Genomic DNA, 16,230 nt, shown 5'->3' on the forward strand with positions numbered 1-16,230 from the left:
TATCGATGAAAACCGATCAAATTGACCGAATATAAAAAATGCTACAAACTGTATATCAAATATTTCAGGTTGCCATTGAATTCCCAGTCTTTCCTTTTCATTCTTGTTTAAAATTATGTATTCAACTAAAATGTATAATTAATTAATTAATTCAAGCCTTAAAAAATTGTTTTAACAAGTATTTCTAATTTTTGCTCATTATTCTAAAATGTATCCAAAAACATACGTTGAGATTTGAGAATATCCAATTCTTGAAGTTATATTACTAGTGTTTCTGATAAGTATTTCATAAAATAAATGGTGTGTTTTTTGGCTCAGACTGTGTGAAAAGTCAAGAACATGGAGCCTGAAACATTTAGTTTCGGAGGTATGGGTCCCCAAACATTGGCCCCTAATTAAAAAAAGGAAATTGGTACACATGTCGAGTAAGACATATCAGCCTGCCCATCTTTGTTTAGATAATTTCAATAGCCTCTAATCTAAGAGCGTTAACGAGCCTTTATCTAGCAGAAGTGTACGTTTAAAAGTAGAAGTGTTCCTAAGCTTGTAAAGTGAAAGTATTTCATTTCAAAGTGTAATAGAAAAAGAGTGGACATTTTGAACAAACCTTTAAATAGCGATGTTAACTTGGTAAGAATAAAATTCTGATCTAAATACCAAACTCAAATCAACTACTACCAGCATCATCCACGGTTTGATTGGATCATACGAGTCAGTATCCCACCCCGCTGTGTCATAAAAAAATACACACAAAAACTAGGGAAAACAGTTTCCAAAAATGACGCTACGGGGCGGCACTTGTCACGTCCCTACCAAAGCGTGAGGCATTCTGGGAGACAATCGATGCCGCATCAACATCTCTACTCAACCGTACTCTCTCCTGCAGAACTTAATGATCGACAATAGGGTGATCGTAATTGTTTTATTTGGTCGATTAATTATTTCTTTTTTGTTTGAATTTATCGAAAGACTTGCTTATACAGTAAAAGGCTCAATCTGATAAAACTAGCGGGTCAATCAATGGAGATCACAGTAGCGTTAGGCTTATCACGTCAACTATTAAAACAAAATTACTGTTTAGCTTTTTAATTTTCCCTTCAATAATACCTACATTGCAAAAACATTTTTAATTTATTAACAAATACATTTTTTTTGGTAAGTTTTCATGTGAATTTAATGCCCATTTATCAATATAGAGCTAATGTCATTTCAATTCTCTCTAAAACCAATTATATTCATACGCATAGAAGAAACAATTTTATAAGGTTTTATTAATTTTCTAAACGTTACAATTCTAATGATTTTAATGTTATTTTATCAATATAAAGCGACTTTTAGATTATTTTGTGTCACTTTCATTCACCCTAAATCAATTCAAATGAACTATACAAATAATTTTAAATAGATTTTAATTATTTTCGTTACTTTACAATTTTTATTGAACCATTTGATCTGAAAAATAAAGAAATGTACTTGATGCTATAGTTAGGTTGGGAAATCCGCGTCACGTTTGATTCTAATAACGCGACTGTTTTCGTCTTTACGCAAAAGTATCTTGCCATCTTGAACCCAAACGAATTTATAGCCATTATCTTTAGCGAATTCTTTGGCTCGATGCAGAAGTTTCTTGTTGTAAAGCGTTAACTTCTGATTGACGAAAATCTTCTCCGATTTCAAGGAAGGATCCAAAGCTGACGACGTGATTCCTGAAGACCTTTTTTCTTGGAATGCTTTCAACCAATTTCGAGTCGTTTCCAAAGTACGAAACTTAACTTCAATTACGTTTGAGCAATTGGTAGCAGCGCTGGCACTGTCAGTGGCAGGTGAAATTGTAATTGGTCGATGTGCGCGGATGATGTTGTCTTTATCTTGCAGGGATAAACCCAAAATTGAAGCTAATCTTAACAAAATTAAATCTAAATCCTCGTTTTCTTTCGATTCAATCCCGGCAATTTCCAAAACATTTTTAAAATTTTCTTGATCATTCGATTTAGCTTTCGTTTCCAATTGTTCCAATCGCGTTAACATTGTTTGCAAAGTTTTATCAATTTGAACTAATTTCGTGTTCACCTTTTCGAATTCTTCTTCGACACATATGTTTGTTTTGACTACATCACCTGATTTATTCGAAACCGAAGTCTGACCTGGATTTATTTTTGGTGTGTTAGAGGATCTCTCAGCGTAACTTCGTATTACTTCAACGGCGTCGGTATTTTTGTTTTCCAAAGCCAATTGAAATGGTGTCTTACCATTTTTGTTTAAAACATTTATATCAGCGCCATTATTTAACAGCATGCCGATGATATCCCTGCGATTTTTTGCCGCAGCATAATGTAACGCCGTTTCATTATTTAAACCGTAAGATTCGTTAACTTCCGCTCCATTATGTACTAAATACACAATAACGTCACTGAGATCCTTCTCGCAAGCAAAACTTAACGGAGAGCGGTTGGCTTTATTACGAAGGGTCACATTGGCACCATTTTGTATGAGAATAAGCGCCAGTTCTGGTTTTCTATTTTGACAGGCCAGGTGTAAAGCACTGTTTCCATTCTTATTAACTTCGTTAACGTCAGATCCATTATGTAGTAAAGATACAACAACATCCGTGAAATTGTTTTTGCACGCCAAACTTAATGGTGACACATTCTGCCCATTTCTTATGTTTACATTGGCACCATTTTCAATAAGAATAAGCGCTGTTTTTGCAGCCCGGGTTCTGCACGCTTTGTTTAAAGCAGTGTCTCCATTTGTGTCGACTGCGTTTATATCAGCTCTGTTACGTATTAACAAAGTGGCCACTGAGGTATTTCCCCAAACAGATGCGAACATTAATCCGGTAAAGTCACTTATATCACGTGCATTTACATTAGCGCCTTTTTTAATTAGAGCTAGAGCAATATTCGTAACATTAATATAGCAAGCTTGGATTAAAGGCGTAAATTCTCTTAAATCAAATGTGTCTTCTAAATTCACTCCTTCGTTAATCAACTTTAAAACTTTATTGAGGTTATTATTAGAAACGGCGTCATACAGTCGTCTATCTTTCGCTTGAGCCATCTTTAGTATATATGCTTAACGCCTTTAGGCTGCACGAATTCACTTAGAATAATAATGTACCTCCACGCAAGTACCAACCTGTATTGATTAAAATTAGTGTTAGATTAAAACCAAAAATAGACATTTATGTATATTTTTACATACCTCAATTATTAGCTGTGGTAAATTAAGTGGTAACTGCGATGCAAGAAAATGTAGACAGAACTAAATAAGCAAATAGAAATCCATCAAGCATATCAATTTCTGGGAAATATGCCGATCAATTATCTTTTCATATCAGTCACGTTGTGTTGCACTGTTTCCCCCTACAAAGTACATGCGCGAAAGATTTTCTTATCTGACGTCAAACAAAAGGAAATTAGATAAAGGGGAACTCAAAACTTACACTTTATACATTAAAGCAGCAATACACATATTCTTTTACTTGGAATCTAATATCTGATTGAAGGTAAGGGGAAGGGCTTAAAACTTCGATAAACTGCCCGACCCTCCTTCCTAGTGTTTCATTGGCTAGGACAACCAACGACCCTAAATCTACTTTTTCACATAACGCCAAGAGAACTTGCTTGTTCGACGCTCCTATGTCGCGGGAGTCTCGGCACAGGTCGCTAGCAACGTCAAAATCATGTGGTTTCAAATTTAAAGTGCATTACGTATGACGTCAAGAGTGTCATTTGCTTCACTTCCTCCCCTTTAATTCAACCAGGAAGGCCCAGAAAATGTCCTGTTAAGGGTTCCAAGTAGAAGAAATCTACGTATTTCTGATTGAAGTCGTATCTAATAATGATTTCGTTAAAGGGAGGGTGAAGTGGAAAATCAAGTGATTTTTATCGATTCTTATACTAATTAAAAGACCAGTCTGCATTCGTAGCCGCCACTGACAGTATCGCCGACTAGCGGTATTTATCGAAACTAACCTAAGGCAGTTAAGTTTGTCTCTCTTAGCTTAGAAAACATGGCCCCGTTCTTCTGTTGTGTACCTCAATGTGGTTCATCGAAAAAGAAATGCATCGCAGCTGGTCTTTCAATGCATTTGTTTCCAAAGGATAAACATCTTAGATCCGGATGGCAACAGAAATTGAAAATTGGTAAAAAGATTAGCAATTATATGCGTGTTTGTGGGCTTCATTTCCGTTGGACAGATTTCTTCTTTCCAGGTAACTTAGGCCTTTGCCGATGCTCTATTTATTAATCTAAACTGAGAATATTGTATTGGAGCGTTTTTTTTTAAATATTTCAATTAACTTTTCCAACTTGCATTATTTAGATTTACCGGCTAAAAGACAAAAACTTAAAAAATTGGTAGTACCATCTCAAAATTTACCCATGACGTTAAAATGTGAATCCATCTACTCATTCATGTGACTTTTACGTTTTTGCACTATCACATGACATTACTGCCTTCATTCATAGTCACGCTGATCACATTTGAAGGGTTTTTCACCACTGTGAATGCGTTGATGAGTGATGAAATTACTCTTCATTGTGCTGCCACAGTCACATTGATCACATTTGAAGGGATTTTTGCCGCTATGAATCCATTAATGTGAGATTAAATTATTCTTCCGCCTGCTTGCATAGTCACATTGATCACATTTGAAGGGTTTTTCTTCGTTACCCATTCTAACGCGACGCTGTAGGCCAATTTTATTATCAGTTGAATATTTGAACAGAGTTAAACGTTTCTTCTTGAATTGCCCTACAGAAAATTATTAATGAAATATAAAAACAACACATATACCATTTACTTTTTAGTATCAAAAATACTGTAACATTCAAGCGCACTTCATAAAAAAGGGATAGTGCTAAGGCCTACGAAAACTAAGTTTTAAAGAAAAGAAACGGTACGTATACAAATAGGTTCGTTTTAATCTTACTAATTTCTTTCTTACTAGAATTAACATTAATAATTTACTATTTTCCCAAGTGTCATTGCAAATAAATGTAATAAAAATTATCTTTCTCTATTGGTTCTACGTCTAAAATTTAGAACAGAGCATTTAGCTTTAATCCACGCTCATTCATATTTCAAATTATCTCGATAAACTAATACCAGGGATCCGTGTAATTTTCGAAGCAGGAATGGAGAACAGAGTAATCTGGGCGCGCGTCAAAGTCCACGTTCCCGTTCTCCGGGACGGGGGGGTATGAAATAGGAGGTGGGTCATAGCGATAGAGGTAAAAAGGAACTACGTATTTTTCGCCGTCCAAGTCAGCAACGTCATCAATCAAGTTAGCCAATAAGATAATTTAAAAATTTCGTTACGTGTTGAATTGAGGGGCTCTATACTGGGTTATGAGTCGGACTGAAGTAAAGGCTAGCCGTTGCTCATTCCGGCTTCTAAAATTAAATGGTTCCCTGCTAATGCCATTAACAATTTTAGGCGAAAAAATTGTTAAAAAGGGTGTAACGTGCGGCATCTTGATTCAAGGCGTTCATCACGATCCCAGATATTTCCCCAATCCAGAAGTATTTGACCCCGACAGATTCAATCCGGAGAACAGCGAAGGAAGACACCCATTTGCCTACATCCCATTTGCGGCTGGTGCCCGCAATTGCATTGGTTCGTCAACATATTTATTTATATCATGAATAACTTCATTTAATTTCAACTGTTTTTCAGGACATGCATTCGCCACGCTGGAACTGAAAGTATTTTTAGCGAACGTACTTCGCCATTTCCGAATCACTTCACTATTACTGAGAGATAAAGTTATTCCTGGTTATGATGTTGTCTCAAAAATTCATAAAATGCCTCTCCATTTCGAGCCCAGAAACCAGGATAATTGAAAATATTTATGTATTGTATTTCTTTTGTTGAAGTAACAAAGGCTAAAAGTCTGCATTGTCGAAGTAGATCCACGCAAAATCATTAATTGATGCGTTATAATTTTCATCATCCTGAACGATAAGGCTGTTAACTAAAATAAACGATACCATTTCATGATTTCTCAGAATTATTGTATAATAAACACCGCATTTTAATAATAAGAAGAAAGGAGATTGGAACTGTCCGTTAGTTACTGGTACTTATTGTAGATGGCAGTTGTATTAGGTTTTCAATACAAATGTGAGTATTATTTGACTGAAAGAAACTAGGATGAACAGGTCAAAATTGTCACAAATCCAGGAGTGATTAGCACATGACAAAACATATATCCATTCCAAGGTTGACTTGTTGAATGATATTTCTTCAATATATAATTTCACTTTTAAAATAATTATTTTAACGGAAAGGTCCACCTTTAGTAAAAAAAACTTTTTTGAATAAGTGGTACTACACGAAAAAATACGAAAATAAATAATTTGACTATATTCAATTATTTCTAACATACCAAATAACCCATTCAGCTTAGCGCCATTTTACCAATAACTTAAAGAGACTGTGATGTCATATGAGGTATCGATTGTATTCGCTAGTACTTTGTCCAATGGCAGAAAAGGAGCCAACAGCTTTCACTCTCCAGACTAATATTTGTGAAAATTTCAAATGTAATGTCACAAAAGTTTTTGTGAAATGTAACATCATTCGCGGTAAATTCTGGACAATATTTGCGTAAAAAACTAAAAATATATACTGATTGAGTTTTTTATTGCTCAAAATGTTATTCAAACAATTGAACAATATTTTGCATTCGAATATCTATAATATTGAAAACTGAAATTCAAAAGAAATCAAAAATTACGGGCCGGGAATTACCGTACTTAATGTTATAACGTTACTTATAGTAGTACTATCAAGTTCACTGTGTCCTGGATGTAATTTGATAAAAAAAGGCTTTATTACATTAAAACCAAAGAAAAATACAAACAAATTTAAAATGAAACCAAATTTAAAACTATTTTCTAAATGAATCTGAAAATGAAATTAAAAAACGCCAGTTTATCATTTAATTGTAAGACATCTTATAGCGTGCCAAAGCCCTTCTTGCCATTTCCACTGCACATTTTGCCAGTTCACCAGGGAAAAATCAATTTGACAGCAGTCATTACGTCTCGGCTGGTTAAAGTCGATGTATTATTGAGGCGAGACAAATCGGCTGCTTCCTTGGCTATTTTCGTGAACATATCGTTCATTATGTCGTCCATTACCGCCATTCCAGAATTTGCAATGGACAATTCTGGGTGGACTTCCTTCAATACTTTAAAGACGTAGACTGTGAAGTTCTCTTTTCTTTGCAAGTTCCTCTGCCTCTTCTCCCTCATACGTCTCGTGTTCTTCGAAACTCTTAAAAAATGAAAGAAAGAAATTATATTAAGAAAATCCCGTCAGGGATTTTCTATTTATACTCAATCCGAAATCGTAATGTTAAACTCTATGGAGCTTAACATTATGAGGTGGAAACATTTTCGCGACCAAGGGGGTACACTTTTTTCACAGCCTAACTTTACAGCACTAGCAAAGGCTGAAAAGGTATAGTATCTCATTTCTCGTAGTGTAAGGTTAACTTGGCCTTTTTGTATAGGTTTTAAAAATAAATATTTTAAACCACGCGCTAGCTCACGCGCCAGCACGCGCTGCATTTCAATTAAAGTTTGAATTCAAATCTCGCGCTTAATTTCACCATTTTGATTCTCTAATTAAGTTCACGTGATTTTTTTAAAACTTTTTGGGCCTAATTTTTGTCTTTGTAAGCCTAACGTTAAATGATCACAAAGAAATAGTAGGAGAATTTTTATAATTTTCACATGGTTTCAACGAATATTTAGCATAGTGTGTTTTTATACAGTGCATTGTATTATCCGACCATTCCAATTTCCGAATGCAAGTTACGATTTAGTGAAATACTATATAAATAGTCTTAAAAAATTGGACGAATGAGTTTCACTATTCCAGAACTAATTTATTCCCAAATAACGTTTCTCCCCAAAAAGGGACAGATATTATACAAAAACGAGTTTTGCTTCGCAGTCCTTAAAAAACTGCATTTATACACAATCCGCGGCACTTTTTCAAACCCACAAAGGGCCAGAAATTAGAAATTATTTTATGTATTGCAATTTGAAATTAAGTTTAATCGATATGAGAAATTTGGTTTTAATTGCGAAGTTCAAACATTTGTTATGATTAGAAATTTTACAACAAAAACGGGTATAAATGCGGCGTTTCGGAACAAAGAGCTAAATCAAGGACGATTATGAGTCGAGTTCGAATTGAAGTTTAAAACGTATACAAGATGTATGATAAATGTCAGAAATACGACACTGCTTTTTAAAGCCACAAATCAGAATGAGGGACCTCATTTTAGGAGTAGTAAAGCGACATTTTACTCGAAATAAGTGTTCTTATCTCTTCCACCCTGAAAAACTAAAATGTTAAAAGCTCATTTTCTATTTTTTCGCTTTAATTATTTGAGAGGGATAAGTTTTTAGGGGAACAGATTCTATATAATTTCATACGTGAAAATCTAAGCTCCCTTTATCTCGAAACGCCGCATTTATACCCGATTTTGTTGTAAAATTTCTAATCATAACAAATGTTTGAACTACGCAATTAAAACCAAATTTCTCATATCGATTAAACTTAATTTCAAATTGCAATACATAAAATAATTTCTAATTTCTGGCCCTTTTTGGGTTTGAAAAAGTGCCGCGGATTGTGTATAAATGCAGTTTTTTAAGGACTGCGAAGCAAAACTCGTTTTTGTATAATTTAAACTGTTTATAGAAGTTTCGATTCCTAATCTCTAAAATATACGCCTGTCCTAAAAATCCATGTATATAAGAATAATCCAGATATACAAAAAATAATTTATGTTTAAACCGACACGAATGACATTAAATCGAATTGGTTCTCTTTTTTTTTCCAACAAGAAAGACATAGGTTCAGAATATTATACATACAAAGTTTTACCAGAAGTAAGATGAGACTAGAAGTAAAGAGCTCTAGCATTGGTAGTAGATCCGGGCACTTGTGAACAAATTTGAGGATTTTATGCCGCTTCCATTGCGCCTACACTAGAGAAAACCAAATTGGTCGAGTTCCAAAAAATTTCCTACCCCCTTCTCCTCAACCTTAAGCCACGGAACACGGACGCGGGTGCTTGAATCTAGTTAGGTCGTCTACCGCCACGAGCGTCTCACGTTTTGGAGGGAGAATTCAGAAACAGCTACCAGAGGGCCAACCGTTGGTGTATTATCAAGAATATTCACTTTCGCCAAATGAAGAATTTGGTTAGCTCAGTACTTCTAGTCTCATCTTACTTCTGGTTATACTTAAACCTTAACGAATTACATTTGAGGTTACTAAAGTGGTATCGGTGTGTTGGAGTTAAATGGACTACTTACGGTAGTCAGCACCGAACCGAAATACGTATAGATTTTATATCAAACTTTCTCATAATAGGGGAAAGAAATTGATCAACGCATCGACACAGAATAGAGTAATAGACCGGTTTACAAAGTTTTTTTTGGTTTGAGTCCGCAGATATCGTGGAAATTCTTAAGCAAAATAGCTTGTTAAAATTATTGTTACCTTTTATTTGGTGCGGACGAGCTAGATGGGCCTTCGCTCAACGAAACGTCTTGAGGTTTGAAAGTCAGGGGAGCTGCGGTTAGGGCTTTCGGTTGACGTTGACCTTCTTGGCGCGCATTGGAGACGTCTTTTAGAGCTACTCGTGCCATTGTTAATGCACTTTAAGGTTGACCAAATTAAATTGCAAAAAAAGAATTCCCGCGATTGAAACACAGCTGTCACTATCTACAGCTTTGTTTGTGATTTCTCCTATTTATATGGTTTCACAAAAAGAAAGGTATAGACCGAGTGAAAAAAACATCTCGATAGAATTATGTAGTTTTTTAGCGGCCTCTAGCACTGCACAAATATAGAGCAATATTTGAGGACACGCTGCTGCAATTCAATGCACTTTAAAGGAAACTTTAACTTTCAATCCGATAAATTTAATCCATGAAGTAACGGCATTAGAATAATGATTTGTGAAATAAGTGATCAGTATTGGAACTATTGAGTCGCTTCAGATAAGAAAGCAGCGTGTTTAAATCACGTCCGGGTCAAAGACATTAAAGTTTAGATAGCATTCTACCTATTAAAATTTCGATCACCCCCGTAACCAAAAAGTTAACAATTATGGGCTGAGTTGAAATAATATATGGGTTCTGTCTTTCGTGTCTGTAATGAAGATACATTAACGGTTCAGACTGAGCCGAAAGCTAAATACACATTTGAATAATTGGGTTTAGATTTTATAATAGAAGAAAGCATATTGAGGCCACAAGAGCAGTGAAAGATCTGGTCGTAATCGGGTTATAGCTGCTAAGAATATCGTTGAGGTGAAACGAGAGGATAGTGTTTACACGACAATTCAGTTCAAAAAGAGTGTAACCTTGAAGCGTAGACAATTGGGCCTTCACAAACACATAAAGATAATATCTGTCCCCAAAGACTGATTTCCATGTGTACAAGACATATCCTTATTGGATGTAAAATGTCGCCTTCTTTAATATATGTTCGCAAAGCTTTGAATACTGCTCTAATAATTCATAAATTTTAACTTCTGAAATTGCTCATTAAAAAAAAAGAGAAATAATTCCATATCTAGGTAAATAAGTTTGTAAGAAGTCCTCTTGACTCGGAGAGGTAACATTTAACGATTTAAACCGTACTTTGGGGTATTTTGTCGTAAGCACATTTTGAATGGAATTTGACCATTCGGTCGAGATGGACACTGACGATCCCATTCAAGAGACCATCAAGAAAGAATTCGCCTACTCTACCATCATTACCATCGCGCACATGCAGAATACACCATCTTAGACTACGACAAGTTAGTTTACCTACCTATTAAACCTACTTAAAATTATTTGCTAATTTGTCGTCATTTAACTCTTCATAGCGAGATCAGGGCCGGATTGTGGAATTCGACTTTCCACGTGCTCTCTTGAGGAATGAGCAGTCAATATTCTACGATTTGTCCAAATAAGCCAAAATGATCTAGATCACCTTAAATTAAGCACCTATGCCTTATGTACAGTTCGTCTAACAAACTATTTTTTATCATTTATTTTATTACAGCATTAGTTAAGATATCTATAATACTTAGAACAATAATTGCTCAAAGTACATTCTTAAAAGTTTTCACCAAAAATAATAATAATAAAAGAAATCAGATAGGTTGTAAATGGTAACAAGTTATAAATTTAAAGTTTCATTATGCAGACAGGCACTTGCTCGATCATTTAACACTGCGTCTAAATGCGTTGTGGATTTTTATGCTCATCATTATTTGGATTCATTAACTTCAGCTTATTTTAACGCTAATTAGTTCTTTGCTGAAGTCGGTGAGAGTATCGATTTGTACCAAATGTCCATAAAAAATAGAAAAATTTGACTTTCAATGTCAAATTGGAACCAAACCAAGGCGATTGCCGATTATAAAACAGTAAATGAATAATCTGAATTTGAAAGAAGAAATTGGAAACATTTATAAAACCTTTTTGTTTTGGTGAAAGGGCGAGATTTGTCGAAGCTAATATTTACATTAACTGTTGCATAGTCGCAGTATCAAAAACGTAACGAGGTTTTTAAGTTTTAAAATATTGTTTGTGTTTAAATAGATCAATTTACAGTTCTACATTTAAATCTAAATATTTAAGGGAAGTATAAGGTACATATATTTAAATTATGAGTTTTCGTCAGTATATATTCCTGCAATTTTTTGAACAGAGCTTTGTGATAATTTCAAAGCATCTACATGTAACTAACTCGTATTAAATCACTTCGCAGAAAGTTGTCAAAAGAAAGTAGACAAAACTTCCATCAACGAAAGAACTAGTGCCAAACCGTTGCCAAATGTCCAAAGCAGAAATACAGCTCCAACATCATCTAATTGCAACGGATCTTGGGACGACTCCATATCCGGCTGCCAAGTTTTCTTTTGCAATAGGAAATTATTACTCATGATACATTTATACTCAGCGCGGGACTCCACTTGTTTCAAAAGCCTGTCAATCAATAGTAATATTTTACTAGATCTTAAAAGAGATGATGCGCTAATGTGTCACGTTTATGAATTTCGACAAGAATTAAATTTGCTATAGGTTTTCTTTAATTACGTTCATGATGATTATTGCTCACTTAAATTTATTTTAAGTAAACTTTTAAGGAATACTCTTTGACACGTGTTTAAAATGTCAGTCTTGTTTAGTGAAACATTTCAAACAAGGTCTCTTATTCAATGTGATGTCATAGCATCAATATCTTCGTTATTCATCACGTGAATGACTTTTAAATTTTAATGGATAGTTTTACTTCAACACAAACATCTAATACAGTATATTATGGCTTTAAAACTAAAAAAACTCACGCTCGGTTTATCAGCTCCTTGTCGATCGGTGGTAGAGTTCGATTAAGTGGCAGTGCAACAACAGATGAGCTGAGAGATTCTTGCCCAAAATAGAAGCTTTTTTCAATTAAGTCATCTTTCAGAGTGCTAAACGCAAACGGAGCTGAACCGATCATCAACAGCTCACTAATGATTAGGGCTTCCTTTCCTTCCAGAATTTCATTGTATATGGTACCTTCGGTCAACATATTGACAATTTCCAGAAAACCATTTGTCTCAGTCAACCTTTCCAACAATCGTTTCATAACGTCATCCTTATCTGCCTGTGAAATATTTTTTCATAGATCCACATATTCTAAGATTTCAAAGCGACCAAAATCATCTTTGAAAACAAGGCAATGAACCATAAGTTTATAAGATATGTTCGATCCCTAAGCGTGCCACTGATTACTGAGAGCTTGTCAAAGGCTTAGTACAGACTAAATAGTAAGATGGAATGCAAAACCGCTCGAACTTGCTCGCCTTAAGTCTCTAGCATTACGAAGTATATGAAGTGTCATATTTATGGAACATTTCTTATAAACTTATTTTCAAGTTTTCAAAGCGACCAAATTCATCTTTGAAAACAAGGTTTTTACATAAAACCATAAGTTTATGAGATATGATCCATAAGTTTGTCGCTGATTACTGAGAGCTGTCACGAAGTGAAGTAGGCGAAACGTCACAGGTTCTCGTAAAGCGACGCCTGTTGAGGTGCTGTCAAAGGCTAAGTTCAGAATAAATAGTAAGATGGAATGCAAAATCACGTGTAGTCAATTCTCGCAGTAAGTCTCTAGCATTACGAAGTATATGAAGTGTCATATTTATTGAACATATCTTATAAACTTATGATAGACCCATATAATCATGATAGACCCATAGATTCATGATAGAACCATAGATTCATCATAGAACTCTGTAACATAATTAAATATATCACTCTCCTTTTTCATCATTAGTACGTGTTCGTTGCTTGAAAGAAGTACACGAGGTTTCACAGTAGTATCTTGCAGTAACTGAGCAAAAGTGTCAATCTTTATGTGGCCAGAATCTGTGAACTTGGATTTACAGTTACTCGTTATGTAAATGGATACAACGAATGCGAATACGAGATAAAAAGACAGCATTATTTTTGAAGATTCTCTTAATGGAAACCACTTTAATGACAATCCTGCGTAAACGAATAGTTGTTTCAGAAACTTTACTTAGATTGAATTATCCAGAATGACAACAAATGAATTGCAACCTTGACACTTAATTTACCTTGATTGACGAAAGGTCTTAAATGTGCAGAAAATATTTCGAAAAAGGATGAAGTCTTCTTGAAGAGAACACGAAGAATTGTACATTGAACTAAGACAACAACAACAATTGAGAAGAAGAGAAGTACAGAGACCTGATAACGAGAGTTATGTTTGCTTTAATATCAATCTCGGTTTTCAACCAAAACTGCCAATAATAAATTGATTACTAACATGATTTTCAATCTTTAGCGCATTTGAAATGTTAGTAGAAGTGTACTTTACGGGAGGCTTTGAAACAATTGTGGATTTGCCAGTTTCAAACCAAGATGATAACTCGTAAAACGGAAAGTTTTGAAGACCAACAGTCACATCGTATGGAACGAACAATAAATCAATTCCCTTAAAAGAATAAAATTAAATTAGTCCACCAACTAAACTTCTAAACACGCAGGGGTGAGACCGCCATTAGGGTATCCTCCTTCTCGCCAAAAAGCACCGCTTGAGGTAGTGGGAATTGGCAGCGGACCTTTACCTATTAAGGAAAATATATAAAACCCATTACTATACCAGGTAATCGCTTGTGCCATCATGGAGAAAGGGTAATGGAGGTGAAAAGAGCCAGTTTTCTACGTTGGAGCCGCGACCCCGAAAACCCCACTGGCGGGCGGAGAAGGGGAGTGAAAAAAAGGGGAACGCGGTCGGGTTCGCCTCGACGTTTCGGTTGCCATGGTTACAACGAGGCAAACATTTTTGCCTCGGTATACCGCGCCATCTTGCAAGGGGTTTTTCGCGGGGAAATGGGAATATTTTGAGCAGCATTTCTCCATGTGACCACGATGGAGATGGACCACAATTATTGTCAAATAAAAACCAAAAAACGGAAGAAACGCAAAGAAGGTAATAATAATTTAGAAATATTAATAATTATTTATAAATATTAATAATTATTTCTAAATATTAATAATTATTTCTAAATATTAATAATTATTTCTAAATATTAATAATTATTTCTAAATATTAATAATTATTTATAAATATTAATAATTATTTATAAATATTAATAATTATTTTTAAATATTAATAATTATTTATAAATATTAATAATTATTTAGAAATATTAATAATTATTTAGAAATATTAATAATTATTTAGAAATATTAATAATTATTTAGAAATATTAATAATTATTTAGAAATATTAATAATTATTTAGAAATATTAATAATTATTTAGAAATATTAATAATTATTTAGAAATATTAATAATTATTTAGAAATATTAATAATTATTTAGAAATATTTATAATTATTTAGAAATATTAATAATTATTTAGAAATATTTATAATTATTTAGAAATATTTATAATTATTTAGAAATATTTATAATTATTTAGAAATATTTATAATTATTTAGAAATATTTATAATAATTTAGAAATATTAAAAATAACTTTAAATTAAATCTAATTTGTTGTTTTTACGTTTTAGGGTTAAGATTTGATGAGGATTTCATAACAGAACACTTGAAAGGAATTTTAAATGAGGCCTCTAACTTGCAATCAGTTACCTTTCAACACAGAAAAGAAGAAATAGTGGTAATTTCTTTTAAAACTATTTCGATATTATCTGATATAAATTAACTGACATTTTCCTTGAAATAGAATGCCCTTAAACAAATTCAAATCGAAAAAATATGTCAACTAACAGAAGAGGCGACAGAATGTTTAGATATATTTGCAGATCCTAATAATGGCCTGCTGGATAAAGCAAGGTTTACGTACAACAGGAATCACTTGATGGCAGAAAGAAGTTTCTATTGCAAATTGAAAGTTTCTTTCCTGGTTCTATCTAAATTTATACTTCTGAACAACATTGATCAGGAGCTAGTCATCTCTATTTTTCTTGTCCGTTTTTTTAACGAGCTCTTCAAGTGCTATTGTGCAACTGAAATGAAAGCATCTGAAAACCAACCTGGGCCAAGTGCAGTTAAAATTCAGAAAACTTTCGAGTGCAAGCTTAGCGCTTCGGAAATTAAGAAAAAAGAAGGGAACACCATACATCAAATAGCAGGATATGCAATTGATCAGATCATTGGGTTTTTTGAATGTGAAGATTTCTGGAGAAACTGTCTTATCCCAAAAGAAGAAGCCAAGGAAATCTACCATGCTTGGACTGAAAAGCAAGACCGAGGTGGTCTACTATACCTCTCTCAAACTGCTTATAGCTTTTTCTTTAAAGTCTGTGATATTATTTGTAAATATGTCGATGCTAAGGACCCCTTACGGTTAAATACTACAAGAAATTGCAATATAAAGTTGGAGTTAGAAAAAAACCAAATTATTAATGGATTATGGGATGAATTATGGAGTAAAGATTTAGAGAACTCAAACAGTGCCAAGCTCAAATGCTACCAAATCCTAATTAATTGTCATTTGAAAGGACTTACAAGAAAATGTAAATCCCAAATCCAGTCCCGTAAGAGGGATAGTTTGAATAGCAGTGGCATAAGGAAAGAATTGAAAGTTATAACTCAAAAGAAAGTTTTAATTAAACAATTAACAAAGTAAATAACCAATTATTGTCAATC

At 33.9% G+C, this 16,230-nt stretch overlaps 4 protein-coding genes and 1 pseudogene across 6 annotated transcripts; 2 read left to right on the top strand and 3 right to left on the bottom strand.

Moving 5' to 3' along the window:
* Positions 1-1,248: 1,248 nt before the first annotated feature.
* On the bottom strand, positions 1,249-3,370 carry LOC149678831 (uncharacterized). Its single transcript, XM_089837211.1, has 2 exons — positions 3,205-3,370; positions 1,249-3,138 (listed from the first exon to the last, which is right to left on the bottom strand). Exon 2 carries the CDS (start codon positions 3,058-3,060, stop codon positions 1,486-1,488), a length of 1,575 nt encoding a protein of 524 aa, XP_089693337.1. The 5' UTR covers positions 3,061-3,138; positions 3,205-3,370; the 3' UTR covers positions 1,249-1,485.
* Positions 3,371-3,460: 90 nt separating this feature from the next.
* Positions 3,461-6,003, top strand: LOC149678832 (cytochrome P450 4X1-like). 3 transcript variants are annotated; one of them, XR_016366161.1, is made up of 5 exons: positions 3,461-3,800; positions 3,859-4,217; positions 4,328-5,219; positions 5,445-5,624; positions 5,685-6,003. XR_016366161.1 is itself a non-coding variant. In XM_089836767.1 (4 exons), exons 3-4 carry the CDS (start codon positions 5,357-5,359, stop codon positions 5,849-5,851), a joined length of 435 nt encoding a protein of 144 aa, XP_089692893.1. In that variant the 5' UTR covers positions 3,461-3,800; positions 3,859-4,696; positions 4,766-5,356; the 3' UTR covers positions 5,852-6,003. The 3 variants fall into 3 exon arrangements, 2 of the variants coding, with proteins under 2 accessions (XP_089692893.1, XP_089692892.1); XM_089836767.1 differs by having other exon boundaries at positions 3,859-4,696; positions 4,766-5,624; XM_089836766.1 differs by having other exon boundaries at positions 4,328-5,624.
* Positions 6,004-7,018: 1,015 nt separating this feature from the next.
* Positions 7,019-9,685, bottom strand: LOC149678833 (histone H2B pseudogene; annotated as a pseudogene).
* Positions 9,686-11,632: 1,947 nt separating this feature from the next.
* On the bottom strand, positions 11,633-12,782 carry LOC149678834 (uncharacterized). The gene is made up of 2 exons (XM_089837213.1): positions 12,385-12,782; positions 11,633-12,022 (listed from the first exon to the last, which is right to left on the bottom strand). The coding sequence occupies exons 1-2, from the start codon at positions 12,666-12,668 to the stop codon at positions 11,812-11,814; spliced, it is 495 nt and encodes a 164-aa protein (XP_089693339.1). The 5' UTR covers positions 12,669-12,782; the 3' UTR covers positions 11,633-11,811.
* A 1,451-nt stretch (positions 12,783-14,233) lies between these two features.
* On the top strand, positions 14,234-16,210 carry LOC149678835 (uncharacterized). The gene is made up of 3 exons (XM_089836769.1): positions 14,234-14,543; positions 15,132-15,238; positions 15,305-16,210. The coding sequence occupies exons 1-3, from the start codon at positions 14,483-14,485 to the stop codon at positions 16,208-16,210; spliced, it is 1,074 nt and encodes a 357-aa protein (XP_089692895.1). The 5' UTR covers positions 14,234-14,482.
* The last annotated feature ends 20 nt before the right edge of the window (positions 16,211-16,230 follow it).

This window comes from Phalangium opilio, unplaced genomic scaffold, assembly GCF_054372755.1.
Source record: "Phalangium opilio isolate 3A_F unplaced genomic scaffold, DU_Popi_V2 ptg000042l_1, whole genome shotgun sequence".
NCBI classification, from domain to species: domain Eukaryota; kingdom Metazoa; phylum Arthropoda; class Arachnida; order Opiliones; family Phalangiidae; genus Phalangium; species Phalangium opilio.

Coding starts and splice junctions, on each gene's coding strand:
- LOC149678831 (XM_089837211.1), bottom strand. CDS start 3,060: ATGGCTCAAGCGAAAGATAGACGACTGTATGACGCCGTTTCTAATAAT.
- LOC149678832 (XM_089836767.1), top strand. CDS start 5,357: ATGAGTCGGACTGAAGTAAAGGCTAGCCGTTGCTCATTCCGGCTTCTA. Junction 5,625..5,684: donor TGGTGCCCGCAATTGCATTG/GTTCGTCAACAT, acceptor ACTGTTTTTCAG/GACATGCATTCGCCACGCTG.
- LOC149678834 (XM_089837213.1), bottom strand. CDS start 12,668: ATGAAACGATTGTTGGAAAGGTTGACTGAGACAAATGGTTTTCTGGAA. Junction 12,023..12,384: donor AAGGAGCTGATAAACCGAGC/GTGAGTTTTTTT, acceptor ATTGATTGACAG/GCTTTTGAAACAAGTGGAGT.
- LOC149678835 (XM_089836769.1), top strand. CDS start 14,483: ATGGAGATGGACCACAATTATTGTCAAATAAAAACCAAAAAACGGAAG. Junction 14,544..15,131: donor ACGGAAGAAACGCAAAGAAG/GTAATAATAATT, acceptor TTTACGTTTTAG/GGTTAAGATTTGATGAGGAT. Junction 15,239..15,304: donor ACAGAAAAGAAGAAATAGTG/GTAATTTCTTTT, acceptor TCCTTGAAATAG/AATGCCCTTAAACAAATTCA.